Genomic DNA, 27,172 nt, shown 5'->3' on the forward strand with positions numbered 1-27,172 from the left:
GATATTTGGAAAATTATCTTCATTCTCATATTTAGAATTTTTTTACGTATATAAGTGAGTAAATAGTGTAATTTGATATATTCTCGATTACGGTGGTTGCTTGGGACGAAATCAATTGAAACGATGTCGTTTCCTTTTACATTAGACAGCTGCAGCCAAGTAAACATCTTTTATCAAAATAGGCTTAGCTTTTTTTGGCGTATTTTCAATTGACTTTTAATTCTAAAAGATGATCAGGGAAGCGGCAATATAAATGAAGTATTAAATAACGCAGTTCGCAACGGATTGGGACATCTGAAAAATCGTGGTCCTTGAACAAGTTGCTTGTGGAATATGTAAAGCGTACCAGTATCATACGCGACACCTGTTCCAAGTAATAATACGCTCCGTTTTCTCCTTCTAGATTATAAAACATAAACTTTTCTAAATAACAATATTTTGTGGCTAAAAGAATGACATCGACCACTCCAGCATGCGTTCCTATTTCTTATACCAGCTCCAGGTTCGTGATTTTCGTCATTGAAATAGCTATCGGAGCTTTTTGAAAATATTTTCTTTCTATCGTAATTTTGACAATTGTACTTGTTACACTACGCAAAACGCTTTATGTAGGGACTGGGGGAGTGTTAAATACTTGCTTAATACGTCATCTACGATTTAATTCATTATCTGATTCGTTCGATATTGCCGATGATAGGATACAAGACAATAGATTGCCAAGCGAAATTTGTTAATATCTAGACAATCGTCTGTCTCTGATTTTTATTGTCTCGTGATCGATAAGGGGTCGGCCCGCCATTGTTTTGGATGTAGCTAAATAAGTATAATACATTACAGGCCGCGTATCCTTTTCAGACGCAGCTATACGTCCGTGGTAACGAAGGTGTATAACATTTATCCTAATTTTCATACAGCTCGTCGGTAGAAATGCCAATTTACGGGTCACGCTCTCGGAAGGACCACGAAACACTAGTGGAACCGGACCGTGACCGTCGGAGTAGCCTTTTGCCTATCTACGGCGCTCTTCTGGGGATAGCGTTGCTTATTATCTTCACCACAGCTTCCTTCTTCGCGTACACCACCTGGAAAACAAGACGCGACAACCCTTCCAACGTCATCATCATCGATGACTCCAATTTCGACCTCCTCAACATTAAAGTTGATGGAAAAGTCGTGGTTCAAACGATCGACGAAGTCCAGCCCAATCCTCAGTGCTTTACGGTAAACGATACTGATAAGTTTGATTGTTATCCGGAACCCAACGCCAGCGAAGGTCAATGCGTCAAAAGAGGTTGTTGCTGGAAGGCTGCTAACGGTGAAAAGTTCGTGGCAGGAACGCCTACCTTAGGGATTCCCTACTGCTACTTCCCGGCCAATTATCAAGGCTACGAACTAATCCGCACCAAGGAATCGGACGATGGAATCAGCGCTACCTTCAGACGAAAATTTCCTTCCGGTTTGCCCAAGGAAGTTCAGCGGATTCAGGTGGACATCCAACCCATCGACGCCACCCGATTGAGAATTAAAGTTTGTTATTTGATTTTCTTGTTCCCTCCTGAAATTTACTTTAATTGTTTCGACGCAGATTACCGATGCGGTAAATACGAGATACGAAACGCCTTATCCGATCATAAACGTTGTTCCTCGAGGGAAGGTCTCAGATAGGAATTACGATGTTGCGCTGAGTGAGAAGGGACAACTGGTTATAACTCGTAAAAGTACGGGAGTCAAAATGTAAATTTCATTGCCTAAGTATACCACTATGAGTTTTTATTTAAATTTAAATTAAACTTCCCTCCCTATAATCGTGGTCTAGCATCGACACTCTCTTGTCCAACATGTTATACGCTGACCAGCTATTGCAGTTAAATATTAAAGTACCCTTCCGCGGATTCTACGGCTTAGGTGAACATCAAGATGAACTTCTTCGCGGAATCGATTGGAAACGATACTCTTTCCTTAATCGAGACAGAGGCCCTTCGGTAAGAAGGAGTAAAACCCTTTTTTTTAAATCATGGATGATTTTTTTTCCCTAACCAAAGAAAGACGTGAACTTGTACGGCGCCCATCCCTTATATTTGCAAATGGAGGATGGCTCTAAAAATGCTCACGCGGTGGTACTTCGTAACAGCAACATCATGGGTTAGTACGCGAGGCATCTAGATCATTGCGTTATCTCGGAATTCTGTCGAAGAGCGTCACCTGTTTTTGTAGAAATCATCACCCAACCAACACCGGGCATAACATTCAGACCGATTGGTGGAATCTTTGATTTTTACGTCTTATTGGGAGACAGCCCAGCTAACGTCGTTCAGCAATATCAAGGGCTCGTGGGTCACCCCATTATGCCACCTTATTGGAGTATGGGCTTTCACCTCTGCAGGTACGGATACGGAAGCTTGGACAAAACTAAAGCCGCCTATCAAAGAACAAAGGATGCTAAAATTCCCTTCGTAATATAGTCAAACATTTTGTACAATATCAACTCTGTATATCTCACCTCATTCTTAATTGTAGGATGTTCAATGGAATGATATTGATTACATGGATCGCTACAACGATTTCACCTACGACAAAACGGCATTTGCTGGTTTGCCGCAATTCGTTGAACAGCTACATGCTGAAGGAATGCGCTACGTCATGATCATGGTACGTTTTGCTTATGATCATTTTGAAAATCCCTTTGCATTTGACATACCGCCATGTATAGGATGTTGGTGTAAGCGGAGCCGAGAAGCAAGGAACGTACCCTCCCTTCGATGACGGTGTGGACATGGATGTCTTCGTTAAGAACACCACCGGCGATGTCCTTTATGCAAAGGTATAAGAAAACGCCCGCAATCGGTGTGTCTCACTAAAAGCTTATCGCTCGTTTTTTGTTTGAAAAAAGGTTTGGAATACTGTGAACACAGTATTTCCAGATTTCACCCATCCCAGAGCTAACGAATATCAGGCCTTGCAATACGAAAAATTCTACAAAGACATAAAATTCGACGGTTCATGGATAGTAAGTTCCTGTTATATACAACAGACGCTGATCTGTTTGGGTACACGCAGCTTTTGGTTTTTAAACAGGATATGAACGAACCGTCTAACTTCTACGAAGGCTCCATTGACGGATGCCCGAAAGATAGTGAGTTAGATCATCCTTACTATGTGCCTTTAGGAATAGGCGAAGAAAGGGTTTTGGCAGCTAAAACAGTATGCATGTCTGCCCTTCATCACTCCACCAATCATTACAATCTCCATAACATTCACGGAATGACTAACGGGATCGCCACTAATTAGTAATTATCTTTATTTTTTATCTTTTAATTTAGTAGCTTGTTGATAAAATAATCTAATTTAGCGCCCTCAAAACCGTCCTGAATAAGAGACCATTTATTATTTCCCGGTCAACGTTCTTAGGCCAGGGCTACTACACGGGTCATTGGAGGTATACGCATATTCTATTAGCTGACAATTTTCTTTTAGTTAAATGGTTCTATTTTTCAGTGGAGATATCGATTCGACCTGGGAACACCTAAAGTACACAATTCCTGGTAAGACTTCGTCTAATAACTGATCAAAATTGTATTGTAAATTTACTATTCACTTTTAGCTACCCTAAATTTTGCTATGTACGGATTTTCAATGATGGTAAATTTTTGTATTTAATTTTTAACCAATCATATGATAATCGCGTTGATTGGTGGCTTCCAGGGCAGCGACATATGCGGTTTTGGAAGAAATACTACTGTTGAACTGTGTGCTCGGTGGCAATCTCTCGGGGCTTTTTACCCCTTTTCCAGAAACCATAACACCATCGATACAATTGTAAGGTGTTTGTTTTTCAAATTGCGAATACCTTTTCAACTTATCCGATATTTGATTGTTAGGATCAAGATCCGGCTTCCTTGGGTGAGAAGGTTGTAAGTGCCACCAGGAATTCGCTACTTATTCGATACCGACTTTTGCCTTTCCTCTACACACTCTTCTATCGCAGCCACGCTTACGCCGAAACCCTCTTTAGACCGTTATTTTTCGAGTAAGTAGTCTGGTATTTAGGTGGGTAGGTTACGCATAGTGCAGCGTAAGCGAAACTATTCATTACAGCCCGGTGATCTACTTGTTCGTTTGTGTATGTGTTGCACTTGGGTTATCAGTCGTTTTTGAACCCGCAGATTAAGACAGCTCTGTTATCTTAGAAAAAAATTTAGAATTTGTTTAAGATTGAAAATTAGGTAGCGAGGTCATTTTACACTAGGTCGTTCCGAGTGCTCTAGTTAACGTATTACTTTCGATCTGCCAATAGTTCAAGTTATTTCTGGTTAATTTTAATTAATAAATCATTAAATTAAAAGAGATCAGATAATTTGTACGTCTGCCCGTAGTTGGAGAGAGACAACGGTGCAGTCAGCGAGAAATATCATATAAGTTCTGCGCTTGAAAATCTTTCGGGATATCCGGGACCGCTATTCGTACCACTAAAATTCATTTGCCTTCTTGTTTTTATTTTGTACGTTTCTTTAAAAATATGTTGACTACTTTTTCGTTAAGGTTTGCGGAAGATAAGAACACGCACGCGATTGACACAACTTTCCTCTGGGGTCCGTCTTTCTTAGTTATTCCCATCTTGGACGACGTAAGCATCTTAATTATTTTATCTATTTATTGTTAGATACATTTTATTTTATTACGTATATAGAAAGTCACAAATGTTACCACGTACATCCCCTCCGATGTTTGGTACAATTACTACGACGGAGTTCAACTGCCCGAATTTGGCAGAAATGTCACGTTGAGTGCCCAAATAGACGAAATCAATTTACTAATTAGAGGGGGTCATATTCTGCCGGCCCAAGAACCAGCTTTAACCACAACCGAAAGGTTTGTTTCGAAAACCTATTTCAATAAAGGTCTATGTTCGATTAAAAATTATATATCTTTAATAGTCGGAAGAATAATTTCCAATTGATTGTCGCGTTGAAAGATGGGCAAGCCAAGGGTGAACTTTATTGGGATGACGGCGAAACCTTGGGTAAATTATTTTACCAGAATCCATCTTTTCATTGTTTCCTTCTACATGTATATTATGTTTTGCGTTTAGATACCTACGAACACAAGCAGTTCAATCTAATTGATTTTGTGGCGAAAGATAAAATACTAACTGCAACCGTAAATGAACGGGGCTACGAAACAACTATGCCTTTGGATTATTTTGAAATATTTGGCGTCAATGATAAGCCAACGTCAGTTACTGTCAACGGAAATCAAGTGAAATTCGATTATAGCAATAAAGTAATTATCAAAGCATAGACATTTTTAGGCCGTTCGCTATCTCTTGGTGATGTAATTTTGATTTCTTTGTTCAGGTTATCAAAACTACAACAAAATTCACTGCAGTTGATTTACTACAGAATGTAACTATTGCCTGGGTTTGAATAACGAGATATCAAGAAAATGGGAATGTTGTGTATTTCAAATAAAATGGTTTTAAATTAATTATGAAAGGGCGATTTAAGTCGAGGTATGAATTGTGATTGTTTTTTGAACTTTTTTCTTTCAAATATAGCGCCCATTGAGGGTACCGTTCGCGTGTCAAATTATAGCCGGGGTAAAAAGAATAAGCGCCTTGGTTAATAAATATTTTTCGGTTGTTTCAGGATTACAAATTTACAGTTTTAACTCTAAATTAAACTATTCGTAAGCTAGAACCACTGCGCTTTCCGCCAATCCCAAAGGAAATGGGCAATATAGAAGACGGCCATTAGAGTAAAATCGGGCTATCCGCGCGATCTGACAAGCGCATTAAACATTGTCGCCATGGTTACCGCGTAAATTTTGAAGGTTTTGAGCCACTGATGGCATTTTTGTGTTTGGATTTTTCGCGTCTATAAGCATAACCGCGGCAAATTAAAAATGGTAAAAAATTGCGTTTTTGCAACAATTTATCCTTAAATAGTGCCACTATAGTAGAATCCTACTATAGTTTATTACATTCTGAGATTTTGCTGTGTCGCTTTGAGCGAAAGAAAAGACAACCCCATAATTTTAAAGAATGTAGGCCTATATTTTTAAACAAGGTAGGCCTATATTTTTAAACAAGGTAGGCCTCTGATATCCTGCAGGGAGATCTCGATCGAATCAGCGCGTGCAGTGACCAATGGAAACTCCCTCTAAATACTGCTAAATGTACTGTGTTAGTGCTCGCGGGCTAGGAGCTGCGGGCTGTAGAGTCCCAGAAGTATCTGGGAGTCACTATCACGAGCACCCTAGAGTGGCAATCCCATATTGTCCTGACTACTACCAAGGCGGCTCGGGCCCTCGGATTTGTCCGACGGCATCTTGCCCACTGCTCGTTCGCCACGCGATCGCTGGGGATCAGGACCTATGTTCTACCTATTCTCGAATATTGTTCTTCAGTCTGGTCCCCAACTTCAACTAGCGGTATCCACGCGGTTGAAATGATCCAGAGGCATGCCCTCCACTTCACCGCCAGCGTGGGCTTCTCATGGAGCATAAGCATGACCAGGGTACTGAAGAACTTCCGCTGGGATACCCTTGCGGACCGGCGTAAACTTCATCGCCTCACCCTCGTCAACAGTGTCATCCACCGGTCCAACGGAGCCTTGGCCCCGCTCACCTCAGCAGTCTCCAGCTGGCGGTGAACCCCTATGGGCATCAAGCAAGACTCCTTTATTCTACCTGACTTCCGCCTTGCACTCCGGCGATACTCTTTCCTCCCGTCATCAGTGAAGGATTGGAACGCTCTCCCTGATTTCTTGAAGAGCACTCCCAACCCCAAGTGCTTCAGGAAAGCACTTACTACCTACCTTGAACTGCAGGCTTAATTCCAGGCTTTGGTCTCGACGTGATGGGTCTTCGACCTTTTGTTGGGCTACTTCGAACTAAAGAACTAAACTAGGTAGGCCTATATTTCTGAAGGTAGTTCTATATTTTTAAAGAAGGTAGACCTATATTTCTAAAAGGTAGCCGTTTATTTCTAAAGGTAGGCCTATATTTCTAAAAGGTAGCGCTATATTTCTAAAAGGTAGACCTATATTTTCTGCGAATTTTGTCCTGGATGGCGTGGCATACTTATGTCCAACCCTGAATACAATTCGGTTTATCTGGGAAAACCATTGAGTTGGGAATATTAATCTAGAGGTCCAATCAAAGGTCGGATTTCAGTATTTCGCGAAACAAGTTTTTAAAAAATAAGAATACCGCCGTGCCAGGCTTGGAAATAAGGTTTATTTCTAAACTGGTCTATTTGGCCAGTGACTCCCAACTCTTGAATTATTTAAGTGGTCACGTAGACCAGTTGGTTAATAATACGGTAGATAATTTTGAATTAATAAACTGGACACTGGACCAGTGAACTACTAGCTTTTGAATAAAAAAACTGGTCCGAGCAATTAATAAACTGGTCTTTGACCCAGTGACCACCGCTTATTTCCAAGCCTGCCGCCGTCTGCTCCCAAATGACGTGAAACTTTATCATTCTACCCGTGGCGCCGTCTATCTCTCAATGGTTCATTCAAATAAGACGCGTTTTCCGGCAAAATGATTTTTTCCCCCAAAAATAATGGATGGCGCCACGGTTCATATGATAACGTTTTCTCGTCATTTTAGAGGAGACGGCACATTCGTAATTTTCAAAAACTTGTTTCGCGGTGAGCAGATTTGATTGGATCTCTAGATTAATATTCCCAACTCAATGGGAATGTATTTACGTCACTTTTCCGTTTATTTAAAATTTTCTGTTAACCGTGCTGCATTACTTTTTGCAGGAAGATTGAGAACAGACAGGTTTTAGTTGTTAGTAATTTTTAGGGGTTTTTATTAAATAAATGGAAGATAAGACAGATAATAATGCATCGAGCAGCGATTTTAACGTCGATGCCTTGGATGTGGATCCAGTTGTAAAAAAGAAAGTAGGGTATGAAATAAAAAGACTTAAGAGAGAACTAGTGAAGGCGTTGGATGATTGTTTCAAAGCTGGGGTATTTGGCAAAAATCTTTTGGAAGAAAAGCATAATCTTGCTAAGGAGTTAGACGTATGATTCTCTATATAAGCAGTTTTATTATCAGTATTTTGTTGCTACAGTTTACAACGTTTTCAGATGCTAAAGCAAGACAAATATGCACTTTCTCAAAAGCTAGCTCTCAAAGAGTTGGTAGACATGAATCAAACTACGGATGCGGATGCTCTTCAAGAGGAACTTCATAAGAAAAAGCAACTGATTAAAGAACTTAATGTTAACGAGAAAGAGCTTGAAAAAAAAATAAAGGGATTGAAAGAACAGGTTTGAGTCTTCACAGTGTGAAAAATTTGTAAGATTTTCCTAATAATAAGTTTGTAGGTTCATGAATCTGAGAACAAAGAAGAAGACTTGAAAGTTAAACTTATTGAAGAAAAGCAGTACACAGAAGAATTACTGAAAAAAATTAATGTTTTAAAAGAAAGAGAGAAGGTGTATAATACCCCTTTAGAATCCACTTACTCCGAAGAGAGTGATTATCAGACACTAATAACCAAAAATGTAGTATGCATTACCATGTATGTAAGTATATAAATTTTACACAAAGCTGTTTTTCTAGGGGCAAATGATGAAAGTCTACCTACAATCTCAAGATATATTAAAAGAAAGAGAATATGAACTTGAGTCGTTAAAGTTGGACATGGAAACATTACGGAGAGAATTGGACTTGAAAGACGAGAAAATTTCCTCTCTATCTACTTTATTAGAAGTAATTTCGAAGTACGTTTACAAGTGTTCCTTGTATCCTTACCAATTCCTTTCCTAGGAGTATAAAACTGAAATTGAAAACTTGCAACTTGAAATTGAATGTAATAAAGACCAGCAGACTGACATTAATAAACGAGGAAATTGCATTTTTGCTGAGGTTGAAGATCACAGGGTGCTACTTGAAAAGAAATTGTCCTTAGAAACTCAAAGATGCAAGAAATTGTCAACAAAATTGACTCAAGCCACAGAAAAAATTGCCAAACAAAATGTAAGAACAATAAGTATTCCCAACAATGATATATCGATTTATAATGTCTTACTATTTAGGCCCAAATTATGACGCTTCTAAGCTTGAAAGAGCAAAATTGCGATCAGACCAGGACTAGGGAACTGGAGTCTAATCTTTTATGCACCCGGAGAGAAATATCTGAACTTCAGAGTAAATTAAATACAGTGACTGAAGAACTAACCCAAACTAATAATGGAATGAAAATTACTACTTTGAGTTATCGTTTAAAAGTTCCTCAGGAAAGTTACGATGATTCGAATTTACAACTTCATCATTTGAACCTTTTACTTAGGAAAGATAGGTATGTGAATAAGTTTGCCTTTCCTTTAAACTGAGATTAATAACAATTTAATTTCAGAGAAGAATTAATTAACAAAGATAGGGAAATTAAGTCCTTGACTTTTAATTTGGCTGTCCATAAGGAGCAGCTGCTAAGTATTGAAATTAAATTGCATAATTCTCAAGGAGAAGTTAAATCTCTTAAGTCTGAAGTTCTGAATTTAAGACTTCAGCTAAGTTCTGTAATAAGAAGAAATAGTGGTTAGTTTAAAAAAAAAGAAAATTAAATAAGAGTAATTAGTGGTTTTATATATATTTTTAAAGAGCCATCTGAAGAACATAAAGAAAAAAAAAATTTCAGGGTTGAAAAAATCCCTATCTCCAGAGACTGTGATTCGGAGTCCATCCACGGTTCAACTGAAATCCAGCCCATGACAACAATTAAACAACAGAGTCCGAGAATATTAAAGGACACTTTCAATACACTTTTTGCTGTGCCTACAACATCCGTAAGCAGCGTAACTTGGTGCGAATCTGTAAACAACCAACAAGAGAGAAAAACCCAAGAACAGAGAGTGAAACCCCCAAAAATATCACAAAATAATAAAATTTTGCAGAACAAGGATATGGAATCTGTGACCGAATGTAAACAACAGTGAGTTTTTTATTTAGTTTAGAATTAGAATATCTTAACCAATCTTGTAAATTTTAGAACTTTATTTAAAAATTTTGAAATAAATATTTTTAAGTACAGAATTGGCTGGTTAGATTTACAACAATGAGAGGAAATTAATTATAATTTATCAACAAATTGTACTTTTGATTTTTTTTAACACCATGGAATTTGGTATTTATGGCATTGCAGCTTGTGCATCTTGCAATTGGACGGCTCTGGTAGAGTCAAGATTGAACCGATTTAAAAGAGACATAGGAACACCGTGTTCTAATAGCTTTTGTTTAGGGAATTGAGATAAATTTGGAGTATAATGCTGAAAAGCCAACCATGCCAGTTCCTTTAAAGTTGGAATATTTAACCACACCGAATAGAGCTTGCTAGTTCGTTTATTCTCCTCTCCTATACTTGTCACCCCTCCAAAAACAAACATTTGCCCATTCTAAAACGTCAAAAAAAAAAGGTTTTGATTATTAAGAGAGTAATCTAATCAAGGGTTGAAAAAATTTAATTTACAGGAGATAACGCTGTTGAATGAAAATAGACTGGTCTAGGCAAATTGCGCCGTAATTTGGTCCACTGCATTGTGTCCAAATTGAGTTTCCAAATGTCGTTAAATACAGCAGTACCATCATGACCCCCACAAATTACAACATCTAAAAAGGAAAATCCACTGTAGATAAATATGAAATTGTCATAGTGTCATTTACAAAGACTTTTTTTACATGGGCCATTTCTTACGCATCCATGACATCTACGTGGTAATGGTACTCCTGGTACTAGAGTGTCTGGATAGGTTTTTCTCTTTTCCCATTTTTTTTCAAGAATATCAAATACTGGGAGCTGTTAAATATATAAAAATTAGATGGGAAAAAAATCTATAAAAACCTTTGTTTTATTACTTTTTTAAAACCAAAACTTAATGTTGTCGTTCCACCTCCAAATACATATATTTTACCATTATAAATAGCAATTTCATGTCGGTATCTATATATTATTCATCATTAAATTATCCCATATAATTTATCTAATTGTAATTAACCTTTCAGTTGGTTTTTCATTTGTTGTAGGCAATAACTCTTCCCAAACTTTGGTACTTAGATCTAGTTTGTGAACATCCATGGAATATTCAAACCCTGTAGTTCCTCCGACAACGTAGATTGATCCTTCAAACAATGCCATAGCCTAAATAATATATTTTTTTATTATAATGAGCATTTAACACTGATTATTAAGAATGTCACCTGTCCATATTGCTCAGTAGGTAGATCACCCGTTGTTTCAATTTGGTTCCATTTTAAAGTCTTTAAATCACACATGTGTACCCTGTTAGAGCTTGAAGCTGTAGCAAAAATTACAAGAACCATTATTGGAATGGAGAATAAGGATTATGTAAAATGTGAAAAAAACAACCTCCAAAAGGAACTCCAGTCCCTCCAAAAACCAATAATTGGTCTTTGAGCAACACAGCCGCATGTGAAGCTAATTCTTCTGGCATATAACCACTTGTTTTGAGTTTTACCCAGGTTTTTGATGCCAAATTAAATTTCCATAACTGTAACAAAATTTTCTTAAATCATGTGGTTTAGATTATGATCAATGTTTATAGTTAGTACCTCTCTAAATAGAGGGCAAGATATTAGCCAATCTTCAATTTGAAAATCATCCTGGTCGACTTCTACTTGTGGATTATATCCCCCAAAAGAGTAAATATTAGAATTTTCATCTACTACAACGCGGTGACCAGATCGTGGTTTTGGAACCTTGGTACCTAAATTGCATTGTATTAACCTAGTTCTCTTTGCATTTTATTATAAACCATTTACCATTTCGCAAATTTCCAGTCGGGGTTATCTTTGATATTCTATTGGGATGGAATCTAAATATATCTCGTTTTATTGGTCTTCCTTCCATTCTCGGGCGTCTTCGTACGCGAGTTTGAGGTTTGACTTTCACTACTGTTTTCGCAAGAACCACGGCCAACTTTGATGACGCGCTATATCGCCCAACGCATTTGTTGAAGTTTCTATGTGAACCTACGAGCGAAAGATATTCCGCTAGGAGCGCTTAATTGATACAGAAATTTAAGTTTTTTATATACAGTCTAAAGGCGGGGAATTCAAAATTATTCGTATTAAAATTGTATTACTGTAATTTTTTACTTAATTACCTTCGACAAAACTTGTTAATGTTTTTAAAGTAACATATATTATTACCATTTAATTGCAAAAGTTGCCGATATATATGTGATATTTTCAAATTAAGTGTTAATAAGTGAGAAGCAGTTTTTAGAGAAAGGGATTTCGTATTCGGTGGTGCAATTTTCGAACGTCGTAGTTGGAAGGCTCGTTTTTATAGTAGCGTGAAAAAGATAGTTTACGCACGGAGTCCGTGGTTTACGAAAACGAAAGAACCGTTTTTAAAACCACGTTCCGGTAAGGATAGCTTAAAATTTTTAAGACTTAATAACGTTTGATTTTTTGCGTATTAGTGAGAAATAATGCCTTCCTGTTGTGTACCACAATGTACATCAAATACCCACAATAGCAAATACTTAATTATTCTGCCTGTTCTAGATAACAGCTCTCGTACTAACATGTATTCAGAAAGGTTTGAAAAAGATAAAGAACTAACATACAAACCAGTTTCTTGGAAAGTACACAAATTAAATTAAGCGTTCATACACCTATTTTAATTTTAAACTATAGTCCACTGACATACATTTACGGGGTTTGTTATTGTTTAAAATATATTAAAAATATCACATCTTGCGGTTACACTTGAATTTTAGTTTCGCTAGTTTTAAATATAAATATCATAAAAAAATTATATCAAACATAATAACTAATTAATTTAAAAAAATTATTACGAAAACTTATTCCCAATTTGAAAAGCCGTTTTGCATTGAATCCAATATGAAAAACTGTATGAGTTCAGCGCCACGATCGTTATAGCGGGAAAATCCTTGCTCGCGGAATTTCGGAGAATGGGTTGACCGCAATAGTGCGTCATCAAAGTTGTCCGTGCAAGAACACATAAGCGGTTGCCAGGTCTTGTAAATCATATTATGGAATGTACCCATTGAATTGGGAATAATACTGCTAGAATTACAATTACGATTTCGGTTGCCATGGTTACGCGGGACCTGTTCTGATCAGAATGTACGAAATTCATCTTTATAAATAGGTGGTAGCGCCATCTATATTTTGTAAAGTTATATGGCTAAAAATAAATAATTATTAGCTAACTCACCGTAACTTGATTTAAAAAGGATCGTGTTGACAGAATAAAATTATTTTTAAACAACTTCAAAAGTTTGTTTGTTACGAGTAATCATACATTTCAATTTCGCATCAGATTCGCGAAAATATTCAATTGCAATATAGTTGCCACTACTAACGACAGATGCCGCCACGGTAGAACGATAAAGTTGATAAATTATCCTTATTGAATGAAATTGGTCCAGCGCCAGCCAGATTTAGTTGTACCTCTATTTATTCCCAACTCAATGTGTATCAAGCCCTAAAAATGCTCGATTACGGAAAATTAGCAGTAAATTTCAATTTTGTAAAACGTTGTTAGTTTTTGGAGGGACTGAAATTACGTTTGGAGCCTAGAGGTTGGTTTTTACCATTTAAAATTGTCCTTTAAAGGTTTTTATTATGCCGTATAAAATACGATATTTCGCAACCAATGATGGTTATCGCCATTTTTGCTACCACTTCAATAAAACATCTTCAAAGAAATTGCCAAGAAGTAATGTTTCCGAGAGCCAGGACCTGCAAATTATATAGAGCTGGTTAAAATAATGGAAAATTTTCCCCTGTAACTTAAAGTAAAACGTCATCTTTTTGCTAAACCTTAATATGTAATAAAAAGCTACCTGGTTAAAAGGAAACACTTATAAAAAGTAACTTGCAGGTCCTGGCTCTCGGAAATATTACTTCTGGGCAATTTCCAATCGAAAAAGTCTAGTGGGTTCGATCATGGACTAATTAATTGGTCCTTGGTTCGATCCGGCTCGGTTCGATCATGGAGAAATAATGAGTAGTTTAGAAAAAGAAAAGGTTAGGGAAAAGGATAAATACGGTTCAGTGATCAATCGCTTTCCGAAAATGAAACAAGTCGTCAAAGTATCCCGGGATATTCTACCAGCGTTATTTAAACCCATAGCAAGCAGGGCCGTCTTTAACCTATTGGAGGCCCTGGGCACATTAGGATAATGGGGCCCCTATGACCTTGACAGAGTACTATTTTGTTAGAATAGACAAAGAAAGTAGATAAGCAAAGTTTGATGATCTGGTAGGAACTAGGGGACCCCTATCGATCGCGGGGCCCTGGGACGGCATAATCGGCATTTGAGATTCGATGACGTCAAATATTACGTAGGGTTCGGATGACGCAAAAGAGCTAGTGGTATTTTTATGAGTAATTATGTTACATTTGGTCCAAGGTTTTATTTAGACCCGTTCATAAGCACACCCCTTTGAAACGGGTTGGAATAACCAAAACCATAATTTTCGGAGCACAGGTCGAAACAATTCCAAAAATGATAATACATAACGCTTGGAAAAGAATCCATAACTCTAGGAAAATAATCCATAACAATTGGAAAATAATACATTAAAAAAGAAGTGTTAGAAACAATTAAAACGGGATTATTTCAATAGGAAGAGATATTAACTTATTTTGCAGTAATACCAAAATGTTTAAAAAACAGTGCCCAAAATGGACGGGTGGACCAAGGTAAAATAGGTGGACTGAGGCAAATAGTAACGCTACCACAATTTTGACGATATTTGTCTGTAATTTTCTTCCAGAGAGACAGGATTTGTTTTATTATATAATCCTAATATATCTGCTACCGTTGTCTTTAGGTTGCGAATTCGCAACATAAATATTTCTTCATCTGTCTCCATAACAGGGCAGTTCATCACGTATATTACATTTAGGGGAGCTACCAAAAAGGCGATGTCGTCTCTCCTTAGTCAATAAAAACCCTGTCCTTGAATCAAAGAGTAAACCGCTTGCCCAAGAACCATTGTACCATTCTTCTGCCTGTGGTTTGGGCTTCAGCTTAAACAAAGAGAGGCTTACTTTTGAGTTAACTTCACTACACCAAAGACTTTCTGCCGCTATGATCTCACAATAGTATCCCATTGGTTCTTATTTGTTGAAGTATTACCATAAGTGTTTAATATTGTTACATAAGTGTGACACTTCCTATTCTTCACATGCAACAGTTTTACTAAGAACTATTCACAAGACAGACTGCATTACCGACTTCTTCGCCGTTTTACGTCCGCTTGCTAACGCGTCACACGTAGCCTTTGACAGTGCCTCGCTAGGGGGAGATTTTCTTCTTGTGATGACGTCACTCCGTTACTAGCTCTCAGTAAAATATTCCCCAAAGTGACAAACTTATGGAAAATATTATAGACTTATGGTATTACGTATGGTGGCCTTACCATACACACGTTTCAGTTGATCGATCCTTTTAAACAGGAGCGTTTGCACTGCCTTTGAGCAAAGTCCAGAGATGCAATCTCCGCGAGAGATTTCCATAAAGTTCGGGCAACTGTATATTTGTTATATGATCCCCATAGGATGATAAAATTGGCGAATTAGTAGATTAGTCCATTATAAAAAGGGATAAAAAAGGTAACCCTAAAAAATTTGAAGAAAATTTAAAAACTTACATAACTCGGACCAAATAGATCTTCGAGTGAAAATAATGGACTAATCTACTAATTCGCTAATTTTATCATCCTTTGCATTATAGTCCATTGGTGGTTCCTTTTAACGTTACATATGATCCCCATGCTATATTCTTAACGGCCCATTTCAGACTAGATAGATAAAACCCCAGCCAACTTTGAGGATGCAATGTTCGGGCAACAGCGCGTCATCAAAGTTGGTCGATATGAGACTATGGCAGCGACCATAGATAAAGAAATTAGACCACTGCGCTTTCCGCCAATCCCAAGGGAAACGGGCCAGCCAGATAGCTGCCATTAGAGTGGAATCGGGTTATCGGGGCCATCAGACAAGCGAATTAAACATTGTCGCCATGGTTACGGCGGATATTATGAAGGCGGTGAGCCACTTCTCATCGCGTCATGTGCAATGACAGCACTTAATTGGTGTTTGCATTTATAAGCAAAACCGCGGAAAATTAAAAATGGTAGAAAATTGCGTTTCTTTTTGCACAGTAAAAACAATTTCATTTTCATAAGTATGTAATATTATAGTAATTATTTTATACTAATATCGGAATATAAGTGTTTTTCAGTTTCAGCGAACTTCAAGACCATATGTTTGACGTTGAGTTGGAGATGGGCCATCATAGCAATAGTTAATTAGAAAACTAATTATGTTATATTCCAATGTTCACCTGACAAAAACCTGGAAATGAAAGGGAAAGCAATTAGATCGAAGTTTTCTAAGCTTATTTTATTTCAAGGCCAGTACATTTGAGTTTTGAGAAGTGGCTTACCTGTAAATTACGGTAATGTAGATTCTTGTGAACGTAATGATTTACATAGTTGTTTAAATAACGTTATATAAGTATTTTTTTACAACTCTGCAATGTCGAAATCCGATCGAAGAATATAAAACAAGCCATACGGCGTTATACCATGTGATCATATTTAATTTAATTTTGTTTACTAGATGGCGCGGATATGCACGATTCCACTCTAATGGCGGCCTTTCTAGCTGGTACAACCATAGATATAGGAAACGTATATAAAGGTCTAGATAAAATATTTCAAAGGGAGTGAATACGGAGGTGACAGCTAGCAGAAACGCGTAATTTCTGCAGGCTATCCTTATAAGGCGCTATCTATCGGTAAGAAAGCTCGTGCTATCGTCGCGAGAGCCATTGTCTCGTGCTTAAAAATTATACTAAAAGTCACCAACAAATGGTGTCTAAAGACTACGGCCTGCGGAAATGTCAAGCACTTAGTACTAAAACTAGCTGAAAGCCCGCCTTACGGGCGGGCCCTCAGCTAGTGGTGTGTTTCGAAGCACCGCAGTACGGCCGCCTCCCCCTTTTTCCCATGCTGGAATTACCGTGGCACCCGTTACCCCATAGTCGAACCACCGCAGTAAGGCCCCCGACCTTTTTTTTTCACGCGATAATTTCCGTGGTACCCTTTACCCCATAGTCGAACCTCCCCCCCCAGTAAGGCCTCCTCCCCTTTTTCCTAGGGGATAAATTCCATGGTACTCTTTTCCCATAGTAGAACCACCCCAGTTAGGCCCTTCCGCCGCTTTTCCCCATGTGATAATTACCGTGGTACCCCCGCCCCCCTTTTCCCATGTGATAACTACCGTGGTACCCCCTCCCCCTTTTCCCATGTGATAATTACCTTGGTACTCCCTCCCCCCTTTTCCCATATGATAACTACCGTGATAACCCTTCCCCCTTTTCCCATGTGATAACTACCGTGATAACCCTTCCCCCTTTTCCCATGTGATAATAACCGTGGTACCCCCTCCCCCCCTTTTCCCATGTGATAATTACCTTTGTACTCCCTCCTCCCTTTACCATGTGATACTAACCGCGGTACGCCTTCCCTCTTTGTCCCATGTGATGGTTACCCTGGTATTCCCGTCCCCTTTTCCCATGCGAGAATTTCCATGGTACCCTTTTTCCCGAAAAAATAACTCAAAAACTCGCAGGCGTCACAAACTCCTCTGTACTCCTTTAAACCCCTGTGTCCAATGGCTGATTTACTCTCATGACGAACAAATAAAAATACGCTCGTCCTTGAGTCCCGATTTACAGTGCGAAATCCGATCCGAAATTCCAAAAACAAACTTAATGACCAAAATATACTTGACCTAGTATAAAGGCGAAGCGCAACGACCACGGGTTATACACAGAGAAATTACCTTCGGCGATGTCACGTTAGACCCGATTTCTGAAATATACTCAATGACCTAGTATTAAGGCGAAGCGCTAGGCATACCTTCGGTGTGTACCTCCGTGTACCTGCGGCGATGCCACGTTAGAGTCGCGAATGAAAGTCAGAAAAAAATGCGACGAAAGGGGCTTAGAGTTTTATTATGTAGATGCTAAGAGAGCTCGCGCTCTTGGTCACGTACCTTCCTCGGTGTCTGCTAGGTGTCAATTCCGTATTTTATGTTAGGCTTAGACGCCCCGAAATTTATCTAGACCTTTATATACATTTCTTATATCTATGGGTACAACCCGCCCTTCTCCCAATCCGATCGTGGTTCTAGTCCAGTCTTGGAAATAAGGAGTACGTTCAGCAGAGCTCATCGGTGACATCGGTTTCCTACTGTACGCTTTGTCGCGTATCCGGTTTTGACGTCACGATAGTCATCGGTTACTCACCGAAGTCATCGGCTTTGGTTCGTTACAAGGTTGGATAGAACATGGGCAAACTACTATGGATAGAACTGCCGCTAACATTGTTCAATATCAAACTAGTACGCCATTGAAATTATCCGGGGGGGAGGCAGAATATAATTCGATATGAAATCAGAGATAATTTAGAAATTATCTCTGGTGAAAGATTGGTGCAGTGGTTGGTGTATTTAGCTGTAAGCCATCACACCTTGGATTAATTATCCAAGATCACACCGTCCATGCGCCAGAAACGGAAGAAAAATGTTTCTAGCACATGCACTCCTGAAATTCGCACGACGCGTTATTTGAAAATTGTGCGTTTTGCTGCTTTGGCAACGATGAAGAAAATCTAATTTTTACGGAGAGGTTTGTCCATGGACAGTGGATTTTCCACTGTCCATGGTTTGTCATTTGACAAAATCCGGTATAAAATTAAAAATTTGGATTTCACATGTCACTAAAAACTGTGGTATGCGGTATATCTGGAGGTGTTGATAGTGCAGTCTCTGCTTATTTATTAAAAACATATGGTGAAGATATATTTTATTATATTGTAATGTAAATCTCGCGTATTGTCCTAGCTATATTTTATTGTATTGTAATGTAAATTTCGCGCATTGTCCTAAGCCTTGCCTTAGTTTGCCAAATTTGAATTTTCAATTCATATTTCCCACTACAGGATATCAGGTTTTTGGAGTGTTCATGAAAAACTGGGATGTAAGGGATGAATTTGGATTTTGTAATGCGGATTCTGAGCTGGAGGATGCAGAATATTCTTGCACTAAACTTGGTATTAATTTAACTGAGGTTAATTTTGTAAAAGAGTATTGGAATGATGTTTTTAGGTAGGTAATGTAAAATTGAGCTAACTTCAAGTGGTATATGAACTGATGAAGTAAATGTAATAGTGAACTTGTCAAAGACTATCAAAATGGTGTAACCCCTAATCCTGATATTCTCTGTAACAACAAAATTAAATTCAAGGCATTTCAAGACCATTGTTTCCAAAAGTTTGATGTTAATTACATTGCCACTGGCCATTATGCAAGAATCAGTGAAGCTGATGAATATGGTGTTAAACTCTTACAAGCAGCTGATAAGGTTAAAGACCAAACCTTTTTCTTATCCCAAATTTCTCAAGAAGCTCTTCAAAAAACAATTTTCCCTTTGGGAAACATGAATAAGCAAGCTGTTAAACAATTGGCATATGAAATTGGACTTGGAAAAATAGCTAAGAAAAGAGAGGTAGGTTTACCAATTATTGAATTGAATTATGTTTCATTATCTATTAATGCCAATTGTTGTTTTAGAGTACTGGTATATGTTTTATTGGTAAAAGGAATTTTAAAAACTTCATAAATGACTATGTAAATCCTCTTCCGGGAAATTTTGTACATATTGAAACTGGAGAAATTATGGGCAACCATGAAGGTACATAATTTAAATTTACAAAGTACAGTTTTTAATTTAAAATTTTCAATTGAAGGTATTCACTTTTGGACTATTGGTCAAAGATGCCACATTGGTGGTAAAGCAACTGCTTTTTACGTGGCAAAGAAGAATTGCAAAACTCGAGAGATTCTTGTAGTAAGTTAATGGTTTAAAGTTTTATTTGTTTTGACATAGGTGGTATGTGATGATTTATCTGTACAATTTTAGGCTCCTGGTCACGACCATTATTCTTTATATCACAACTGCATTGAAATTGAACCTCTCTATTTCATCCACTCTACACCAAATTTATTGAAATGCGAGGGAATATTAGACTGTTACTTTCGTTTCCAACACACTCATAAGTTAGTTAGATGCATTATCTTCTGTGATGAAAATCGGTGGTTTGTTAAATTACACAACTCCATCAGAGCCTTAACTCCAGGACAGGTGAGTCTTTATTAATATTTTAAAAGTTAAAGGTCTAATAATTTTATTATTTTTATTTAGTACGCAGTTTTTTATTTGGGTGAGGAATGCTTAGGAAGTGCCAGAATATTAAAAGCGATGAAGTTTGAGGAATGCTTAGGAAATGCCAAAATATTAAATGAAATGAACTCTGAAAGAAAATGTTTGTAATAACAGGTTAGATAGTTTTTTAATGTAGTATTATTGAAAATATCTAAATATACTTTAAATTTATTTTATGAGTAAGTTTTATTGCGCTTAAAAAATAAGCCATTATCAAAGGTATTTTTAGTATGAGCAAGAATGTGTTTATTTATATTTAATTAGAATTATTATGTTGAGAAAATCCGCCGGCATCATAGTCAAGTTTTATTTTTAAGAAGAAGGATATAAGTTTTAGAGAACTAATGAGATACTGCACTTATATTTTTTTAGAGGGAAGGAGCTTATGGTTAGTGTGAGGGGGGATTATGGGCAAAACTTAAAATCAGTGTTGCCAAGTTTTGAAAGTAAGATTTACCTCTCAGAACGTAAAAATTTCCCTTTTTGGGTCAAAAATTCCCTCAATAACCACAGGCCCCTTACATTCGTGAAAACTCCTCAGAAAACAGGCACAATATTTCGGGAGCGACGAAATATTTAACATTTTTAATGAAATTATAAAAGTATTAAAAAAAATTACATATATGTGACAAAATTTATTAAATAAAAGACGATAAAAACGAGGCTTAAGCTATATAATTGTGTTTTGAGAGCCGCAATGGCGGAGCAGGGACTTAAAGATTTGACCTTGAGGGGATACAAAAACCGGAATCTACTGCGCATGACGAGACTATCGCATTCTGCCTTCACTTTTTCTATCTCGTCTCTAATCCCTTCAAAATTCCCGCAAAATATGAGTATTTCGAGAAAAATTCCCTTTTCCCCTCCCCGATAATTTAACGACGAAAATTCCCACTAAAAGGAAAATTTCCCGCACATTGGCAACACTGCTTAAAATGATCGTCTCGACCATAGTAATCTCATAGGTAACTAGAATGCTGCCGTGTAACTGGCAAATGGGCCAAACGCCGTGGCAGACGATAGCCAGATCTCAGCCAATCGGAGCTCAAAGAGTGGTTCTGCCAAGAATTTAATGTCACCAGAGAGAATGACGTCACCTATCTCCCGCTATAGTAGCGGATCCAAGGAGGATTATTATCCTCCTTGGCGGAACCAGTCTACGGCCTCTCATTATCTGAAGGTTCAAGGCGAACTTTCGTCAAACTCGGCCGTAGGCGGCAGCATTTTAGTTACCTATGAGATTTCTATGGTCTCGACAGTCCCGTGTTGCCAGATGTAAAAAAGAAGAGCCTATCGTCCCCACTTTACAAATCTCCCATGTGGCGGCTGCCATAGCCGTACTACCTATGCCTCCACTATTCTAATTTCTTATCCTTAATGGGTCCCTCCCCAGGTAGCCAAGCTATGGATTCCCCCACGAATATTCTCCGTAAAAGAATCTATAAGAACTCGAAGTTATTGAATTTTTGGCTAAATTATTTCAGTTTTTAAAAATTAAAAGTTAATTTTAAAGACCGAACCACCAAAAGTTGCCGTTATCGTCGTCAAGATTTAATCTAAACGAACTAACGAAGGCGAGCGATAACCTTTTTGGGCTGAACATGGGTGCAAAATGTTAGTGGGTTCGAAAATGATTATGGTACATCTGGCAACGCTGCTCGGACAGTCATTCTTGATTCTCCCAAACAAATAAGCTTGTGCCGCCCTCTATAGCAGAGAAAGAGTTTGGAACGGTTTCGCTCTTAGAGATCCCTAGATGGCGCGTGTGTGATCAATTTGATCTTTTCCTAAAATGTTTTTGAAAGCTTGCGAGTTGGAGAATCAAACAGTTTAGGAACTCATGTATGTAGCTTAATTTCGCGTTTTTACTAAATATTTATGATAGTAAGTTAGTTTTTAGAAAATTTAATTAGAAAGAGTGACTAGCGGTTTTTCGTAGAGTTGAAATCGGTATCTCCCGTAACACTACGCAACTCCATGACATCACATAATATCGTAGACGGCGTTTCCGAAAGTAGAGGCGAACTAGAGGTGCCACCAAGTATCGGCTCATATACTCGGGCTTGCGAACGACCTTTTCTAAACATAGAAAGTTTCCCCGAGAAGGGGGAGGGAGAAGCGAGAGTGAGAGGCGGATTCATTTGGCGTTGGATAACTACGCGCCGTCGATTTCGCCGACTAGTAGCCGCCACAGCGTTGGAAAGGCCGGCCGTAGATTGACCGCTCCGCGCGCTCAAACCAAACTTTTATCATCTTTCCCTCGTTTAAAGCGTTCGTTATTTAATTCAAAGTTGAAACTTAACTTTCATCGACTATGTCGTTAACTCCGCATTATTGTTGAATCCGGTCATTTCGGAAAGGTCAAATTCGAGACCGCGAATGATCGCCTATAAATTTTTAAATTGGCATCGGTTTGCGCGTGATAGAAAAGCTTATTTTTCCATTGCACTTCGGATAGGATGGTGGTGCGTGGTGCCGAAAACATGACGGATTTAACGGGAAAAGGCAAACATCCGAGTCTGGGTTTACCGGTTGACCGGAAACACCGACTCAAACATCGTTTCGAAGTGGTGAAAAAGCTCGGTCAAGGCACCTATGGAAAAGTTCAACTTGCGGTCAACAAGGAGACCGGACAAGAAGTGAGTACCCCGATTTTTGTACCTTAGGGCTTAAACGCGACTTTTAGGCTTATAAAAGGGGGTAAAAGGCCTTTTTTTCTGCCCAGCTCAAATACTTTTTCGACTGTCTTTCGAGTTAGTCGGGTAAATTACTGGACCGTTGCCCAAAACTCTGTCCTAAATTGACTTTCGACTGCGCGCGATGGTATCACTCGTAACAGTTCAACTTCATTCTTAGGCCTATTCGCGGCCCTAGAGTCTCGACTGCAGCCCCTTCCCTCCCATTTTCGCATCTGGGTTCTTATTTTTGCGCTAGATTTATACGATATACCGGTACCTGTAACGCGAGGACTATTAAATCGCGCGTCCTATCTAGGTTTACGTCACTGACATCGTCGCAGACTTTACCCCCTCTTGGCCTGCGTTTGCCCCAAGCGCTATGCTGATCTACTACTTTTATTTTAGACTTCTTTCTTTTATAAGAGAGAGAGAGAGAGAGAGAGAGAGAGAGAGAGAGAGAGAGAGAGCAGGCGCATTTCGTAACCTACTTGACCCGCTTTTATTAAAATGAGCCTGTTGAAATTGATAATGTTTTAACGACCGCGGGCCTTAATAGTAATTACCGCCCTTTTAGACGATCGGAGAATAAATGAACGGCTTAACAAGTTGTCAAGGTTCTTCTAGTTCCCCTTATTTCGCTTCGGCGAACTGTTGAATGTTTTTCAACTCACTCGGCTGACTTTTCGCGTCATTTCGTGCACGTTTAAATAACTTTTACTAGGAGTTTCAACTCCTTAACCAACCAAAAATTCATTGGTGTTAAACTCGTGATAGACATAAATGTAGCGCCAGCTGTTATTCTTTTCCATAACCTTGACAGATTACGAAATTTATACGAATACAAGCGACCCGTTATAGAGTGTTGTCGTCTGATACGATTTTGAAAACTTGTAACGTCACAGCTGTAGTGTTAATAGTGGCCGCCATGACAGTTACCGTTTTTTAGCAATAAGCAAATTACAATGGTGACGTCGCAGGGTTTCAGACGACAACACTCTATTGCACCTAGGAGCAACAAACACAAGGAGAACGCAGCTAGCCTTTAAACACGCTAACGAAGGGCTGTGTACGAATTGGCGAAACTATAAAGAAAATATGGTCTTAACTAACTTGTTAAAATGGGAAAACAAAATCACGTGACTACCATTTCACAGCCAACTTCGATTCGGTAACTTGTGCTCATAGTTGGCCGTGCGACGGTAAAGAAAAATTTATTCCTTCCAGATGCTGCAGACTTACACCTTTCTTTTACAAGATGTTTTAAATAATAATAATAATTAGCTAATTTAGCTGAAACGATTAAAATTTAAACCGCCATTAGAAAAATAAAATGAATAATAGTTCGTATTTCTTAGGATAGATGGCGCTGCAGTTCTTCAAAAAGTCACGTGACTACCACCTATTCAGCCCCCCTGGACTTAATAGTTTCGCCTATTTCATTGGACGAGCGTCACGAGCCTTTACGCTGAACGTTTTTACAATTTCCGAATTTTCCCCTTCCGACGGCAGCAGGCGCTAAAGCGTCTAGCCAATGAAAAATGTACACAAGGAAATCCAGGACTTTTGACGGGTTGCGTTCTCCTTGTGTGGGGTACTGTGTTTGTTGCTCCTAGATTGCACGTTCTCAAATTCTTGTATTTTATCTATAAATCTAAACATTTCTTAACGTAGTGTTTTTGATGACTTTTGGGGTAGAGGTCACACGTCATCGAGGTAGCAACATCGAAACAAGAAGGCCAATGTTACTTTATAGAAAGGCCTATTGTTCAGCATAGCGCCGGTTTGATTTGGGTCGGCGGCGGCGTTTTGCGAAAGCACCCGGTGGTGGCGCGTAGGGGCCAAAGTTTATCACCCCCCCCCCCCCCCCTATTTTTGGAAAATTTTGAAAATAAAAGGTTTTTGAAGGTAAAAAAATTAAGGTACTTAAAACATCTCAAAACAAATTCGGCGGTGGGATCAAAATTAATTAATTAACCGTACGTTTCGGGGGGACACGTTCCACCCCCCTGGCTCCGCTTGTGTTTGACGGATAGACATCCCCGGTGAACGAGCACCGGAAGCTTGATCTAAATCCGGGTCCATCCTCATTCTGACGTAGGGACGCGACATTCAAGTCTTAGATGAAATCTGTCGTTGGCCCGTGTGTCCCGCTTTGAACGTAGTAATTTGGCCGCTGCAAAATTGATTAAGCTCGCCACGATTGCATTCTGAATTTTGGTATTTCTTTGGCTCGTTTCTTCAATCGCGAAGAATGAGAGCCACGTTCTGGCGTGACGAAATATTTTATTATTTTTCTTTTGTTAAATTGTTGGGTGGTCTTATTATTTGTGAGTGGGTACTGTACCGGTATGTCGATCGTGACCTTCTATTAACTTTGGAATCTTTCAATTTCCCCGGGTTTTCTTTGGGCCAAGGTGACATTTCAACCTGGCGATATACTACATTTGTCAATTTTCGTGACCACGAAGAAAAGCCAAAAAAGCGCGTATTTTTCGTTCCAGCCGTAGAATTTACGTAGGAGTACTATACTTTTTCGCGGCCTTTATGGCGTGTTTGTTCATGCATCGCGGCGTAATTTATATTTAAACCCCCGTTTCTAGCCCCTGCCATGTTGAATTTACCTCTCGGGAACCCCGTTGAAAGTTTGCAACATTCCAAAAAAATGTTCTTGGGCCACACGACTTTAGGTACGATTAATTCCCTTTAATTTAGCTTCTTTCGTCCGACCAGAAATTTATAATAATATTTCATTCCGTCAGAATATTGGGTAATAATAATCAACTAAGCTAATGCCCTTGGCACCACGTTAGGCCCAAGTCATCTAGCGACTTTGAATGCCTTTAATTCGGGTGGCCGGGTTACAACGCGTAGGAGGGTGGTGGCGAGCCCTTCAGGCCACGTGAGCCATCAGCTCCCTGCACTTACTATTACCGTTAACCGCCGCAAGTTTTTATGGAAAGGGGAAACCGAAGAACTCGAGGGAAACCCATTGAAACAGTCGGGAGAGAACTTGCAAACTCTACGCGGAAGGAGTAGTTTCGAGTTTTCACCCAGTGTCACAAACTGGGATCGAACCCGGCTCCTCTTGTTGCGACTCGAAAGTGGGTGCTTACTCGTAGTGTCTTAAGCGTACGTGACGCTATTCCGATGCAAATAATGGCCGCGTTCAGTAACAGCAAACGGTTGGACCGTTGAATGCGCATTCGCTACTGTACGACTTTTTTCACTTCCGGGATTGACGTCACGTTTGCAAACGGAGAGTCAACGAAGTAAGCGGCTGGAAGAGCCGCTTATTTTGGGTACGTTCAGTAACGCTCATCAAAAACATCGCTGAGTAATCGATGCCAACATTTTGTTACTGTATGATTTTTCACGTTTCCGATTTGACGTCACGATAGGCATCCGATGCTCATCAAAAAAAACATCTCGGCGAGAAGGTTTTTTTGATGACTTGACGTCAAACGCGTCGGTGTTAACATTTATAGCCGCCATCTTTAAAAACAGCGCTGACTAAAATAACACCGTTCAGTAACTTCTTACGTCACTATGACGATGAGCGGTCATCAGGCAAACATCAAGTAAAAACCAATTTTTCCCAGATTCGCGTTACTGAACGTACCCTTTGTTGATAAACGCAATCATGACGTCACAGCACGTCTTAATGTCATGGCCGACCTAATCGCGTGTTACTATGGAAACGAAGACGGGACAGACCCACCAGCGAAGTCGTATATCAATCATATTTTCCCTTCTCGAATAGTTTTAGCAAATCATAATGTGACGTATTACACCGCGCGCAATTTTTGCAAAATCAGCGGAAGCCTGTGAAGCTCGAGTGGTCGGACACTTGCCATTATTTTTGTACGGGATTTCGGCGATTTTATCATTTTTTTGAAGTGATTTTGGGATTTCAATGTTAATTTACCATAGATAAATTTTGCGATTTTAGACAAAGTGTACGGGATTTTGGTAAATGTCCGACCCCTCGGTGAAGCTACGCGTTTCAAGTGTATACCTTTAGCAGTATATAGCGCTTCTCTTTAGTATATTGGGTACTCTTGCTAAGACTAGTGTTTCCTAGCAATTGGTTGAAAATCTCGTTAGAAACGAAGGCTGCGCGACAGTGGCAAAGGCTTAAGATTCCTCCTCCTATCTCCTTATTTAGACAAAATGCAA

At 38.9% G+C, this 27,172-nt stretch overlaps 5 protein-coding genes across 8 annotated transcripts in view; 4 read left to right on the forward strand and 1 right to left on the reverse strand.

Annotated features, from left to right (window-relative positions):
- The first annotated feature begins 412 nt into the window (after positions 1–412).
- LOC149941375 (lysosomal alpha-glucosidase-like) lies at positions 413–5,915 on the forward strand. Its single transcript, XM_090179998.1, has 20 exons — positions 413–502; positions 915–1,527; positions 1,586–1,734; positions 1,817–1,982; positions 2,043–2,142; positions 2,215–2,453; positions 2,518–2,649; positions 2,711–2,821; positions 2,891–3,007; positions 3,076–3,287; positions 3,350–3,436; positions 3,496–3,542; positions 3,602–3,639; positions 3,703–3,816; positions 3,879–4,027; positions 4,540–4,624; positions 4,688–4,869; positions 4,935–5,020; positions 5,090–5,280; positions 5,355–5,915. Exons 1-20 carry the CDS (start codon positions 453–455, stop codon positions 5,421–5,423), a joined length of 2,937 nt encoding a protein of 978 aa, XP_090036124.1. The 5' UTR covers positions 413–452; the 3' UTR covers positions 5,424–5,915.
- A 1,825-nt stretch (positions 5,916–7,740) lies between these two features.
- Positions 7,741–10,053, forward strand: LOC149941376 (protein Spindly-A-like). 3 transcript variants are annotated; one of them, XM_090178301.1, is made up of 8 exons: positions 7,741–8,042; positions 8,109–8,291; positions 8,349–8,528; positions 8,587–8,736; positions 8,794–9,003; positions 9,063–9,325; positions 9,383–9,564; positions 9,628–10,053. In XM_090178301.1, the coding sequence occupies exons 1-8, from the start codon at positions 7,836–7,838 to the stop codon at positions 9,960–9,962; spliced, it is 1,710 nt and encodes a 569-aa protein (XP_090034427.1). In that variant the 5' UTR covers positions 7,741–7,835; the 3' UTR covers positions 9,963–10,053. The 3 variants fall into 3 exon arrangements, with proteins under 3 accessions (XP_090034427.1, XP_090034428.1, XP_090034429.1); XM_090178302.1 differs by lacking the exon at positions 9,383–9,564 and having other exon boundaries at positions 7,742–8,042; positions 9,665–10,053; XM_090178303.1 differs by lacking the exon at positions 9,383–9,564 and having other exon boundaries at positions 7,742–8,042; positions 9,628–9,771.
- slim (scruin like at the midline) lies at positions 10,029–11,958 on the reverse strand. Its single transcript, XM_090178304.1, has 9 exons — positions 11,803–11,958; positions 11,593–11,747; positions 11,390–11,531; positions 11,221–11,318; positions 11,019–11,161; positions 10,879–10,963; positions 10,702–10,819; positions 10,493–10,632; positions 10,029–10,418 (listed from the first exon to the last, which is right to left on the reverse strand). Exons 1-9 carry the CDS (start codon positions 11,888–11,890, stop codon positions 10,155–10,157), a joined length of 1,233 nt encoding a protein of 410 aa, XP_090034430.1. The 5' UTR covers positions 11,891–11,958; the 3' UTR covers positions 10,029–10,154.
- Positions 11,959–18,795: 6,837 nt separating this feature from the next.
- Positions 18,796–20,434, forward strand: LOC149941378 (mitochondrial tRNA-specific 2-thiouridylase 1). Its single transcript, XM_090178214.1, has 7 exons — positions 18,796–18,886; positions 19,036–19,201; positions 19,265–19,601; positions 19,667–19,787; positions 19,843–19,943; positions 20,016–20,237; positions 20,298–20,434. The coding sequence occupies exons 1-7, from the start codon at positions 18,808–18,810 to the stop codon at positions 20,424–20,426; spliced, it is 1,155 nt and encodes a 384-aa protein (XP_090034340.1). The 5' UTR covers positions 18,796–18,807; the 3' UTR covers positions 20,427–20,434.
- Positions 20,435–22,278: 1,844 nt separating this feature from the next.
- Positions 22,279–27,172, forward strand: part of Nuak (Nuak family kinase 1) — a 46,507-nt gene continuing 41,613 nt past the window's right edge. The window contains exon 1 of one of the 2 annotated variants that reach the window (XM_090177214.1): positions 22,279–22,957. In XM_090177214.1, the coding sequence (XP_090033340.1) occupies positions 22,778–22,957 (180 nt within the window). In that variant the 5' untranslated portion in view covers positions 22,279–22,777. The remainder of the gene's footprint in view (positions 22,958–27,172) is intronic. The other variant, XM_090177215.1, reaches the window with a different exon arrangement.

The sequence above is a fragment of the Leiobunum rupestre genome, chromosome 6 (assembly GCF_980474605.1).
Source record: "Leiobunum rupestre chromosome 6, qqLeiRupe1.1.hap1, whole genome shotgun sequence".
In the NCBI taxonomy this organism is placed as follows: Eukaryota; Metazoa; Arthropoda; class Arachnida; order Opiliones; family Sclerosomatidae; genus Leiobunum; species Leiobunum rupestre.

Coding starts and splice junctions, on each gene's coding strand:
- LOC149941376 (XM_090178301.1), top strand. CDS start 7,836: ATGGAAGATAAGACAGATAATAATGCATCGAGCAGCGATTTTAACGTC. Junction 8,737..8,793: donor CTCTATCTACTTTATTAGAA/GTAATTTCGAAG, acceptor TTCCTTTCCTAG/GAGTATAAAACTGAAATTGA. Junction 9,565..9,627: donor TGTAATAAGAAGAAATAGTG/GTTAGTTTAAAA, acceptor ATATTTTTAAAG/AGCCATCTGAAGAACATAAA.
- LOC149941375 (XM_090179998.1), top strand. CDS start 453: ATGACATCGACCACTCCAGCATGCGTTCCTATTTCTTATACCAGCTCC. Junction 3,288..3,349: donor AACGGGATCGCCACTAATTA/GTAATTATCTTT, acceptor AATCTAATTTAG/CGCCCTCAAAACCGTCCTGA. Junction 5,281..5,354: donor AATTCGATTATAGCAATAAA/GTAATTATCAAA, acceptor TTCTTTGTTCAG/GTTATCAAAACTACAACAAA.
- slim (XM_090178304.1), bottom strand. CDS start 11,890: ATGGAAGGAAGACCAATAAAACGAGATATATTTAGATTCCATCCCAAT. Junction 11,319..11,389: donor GACTGGAGTTCCTTTTGGAG/GTTGTTTTTTTC, acceptor TTTTTGCTACAG/CTTCAAGCTCTAACAGGGTA. Junction 11,162..11,220: donor CTACTGAGCAATATGGACAG/GTGACATTCTTA, acceptor TATATTATTTAG/GCTATGGCATTGTTTGAAGG.
- LOC149941378 (XM_090178214.1), top strand. CDS start 18,808: ATGTCACTAAAAACTGTGGTATGCGGTATATCTGGAGGTGTTGATAGT. Junction 19,944..20,015: donor AAACTCGAGAGATTCTTGTA/GTAAGTTAATGG, acceptor GTACAATTTTAG/GCTCCTGGTCACGACCATTA. Junction 20,238..20,297: donor GAGCCTTAACTCCAGGACAG/GTGAGTCTTTAT, acceptor ATTTTTATTTAG/TACGCAGTTTTTTATTTGGG.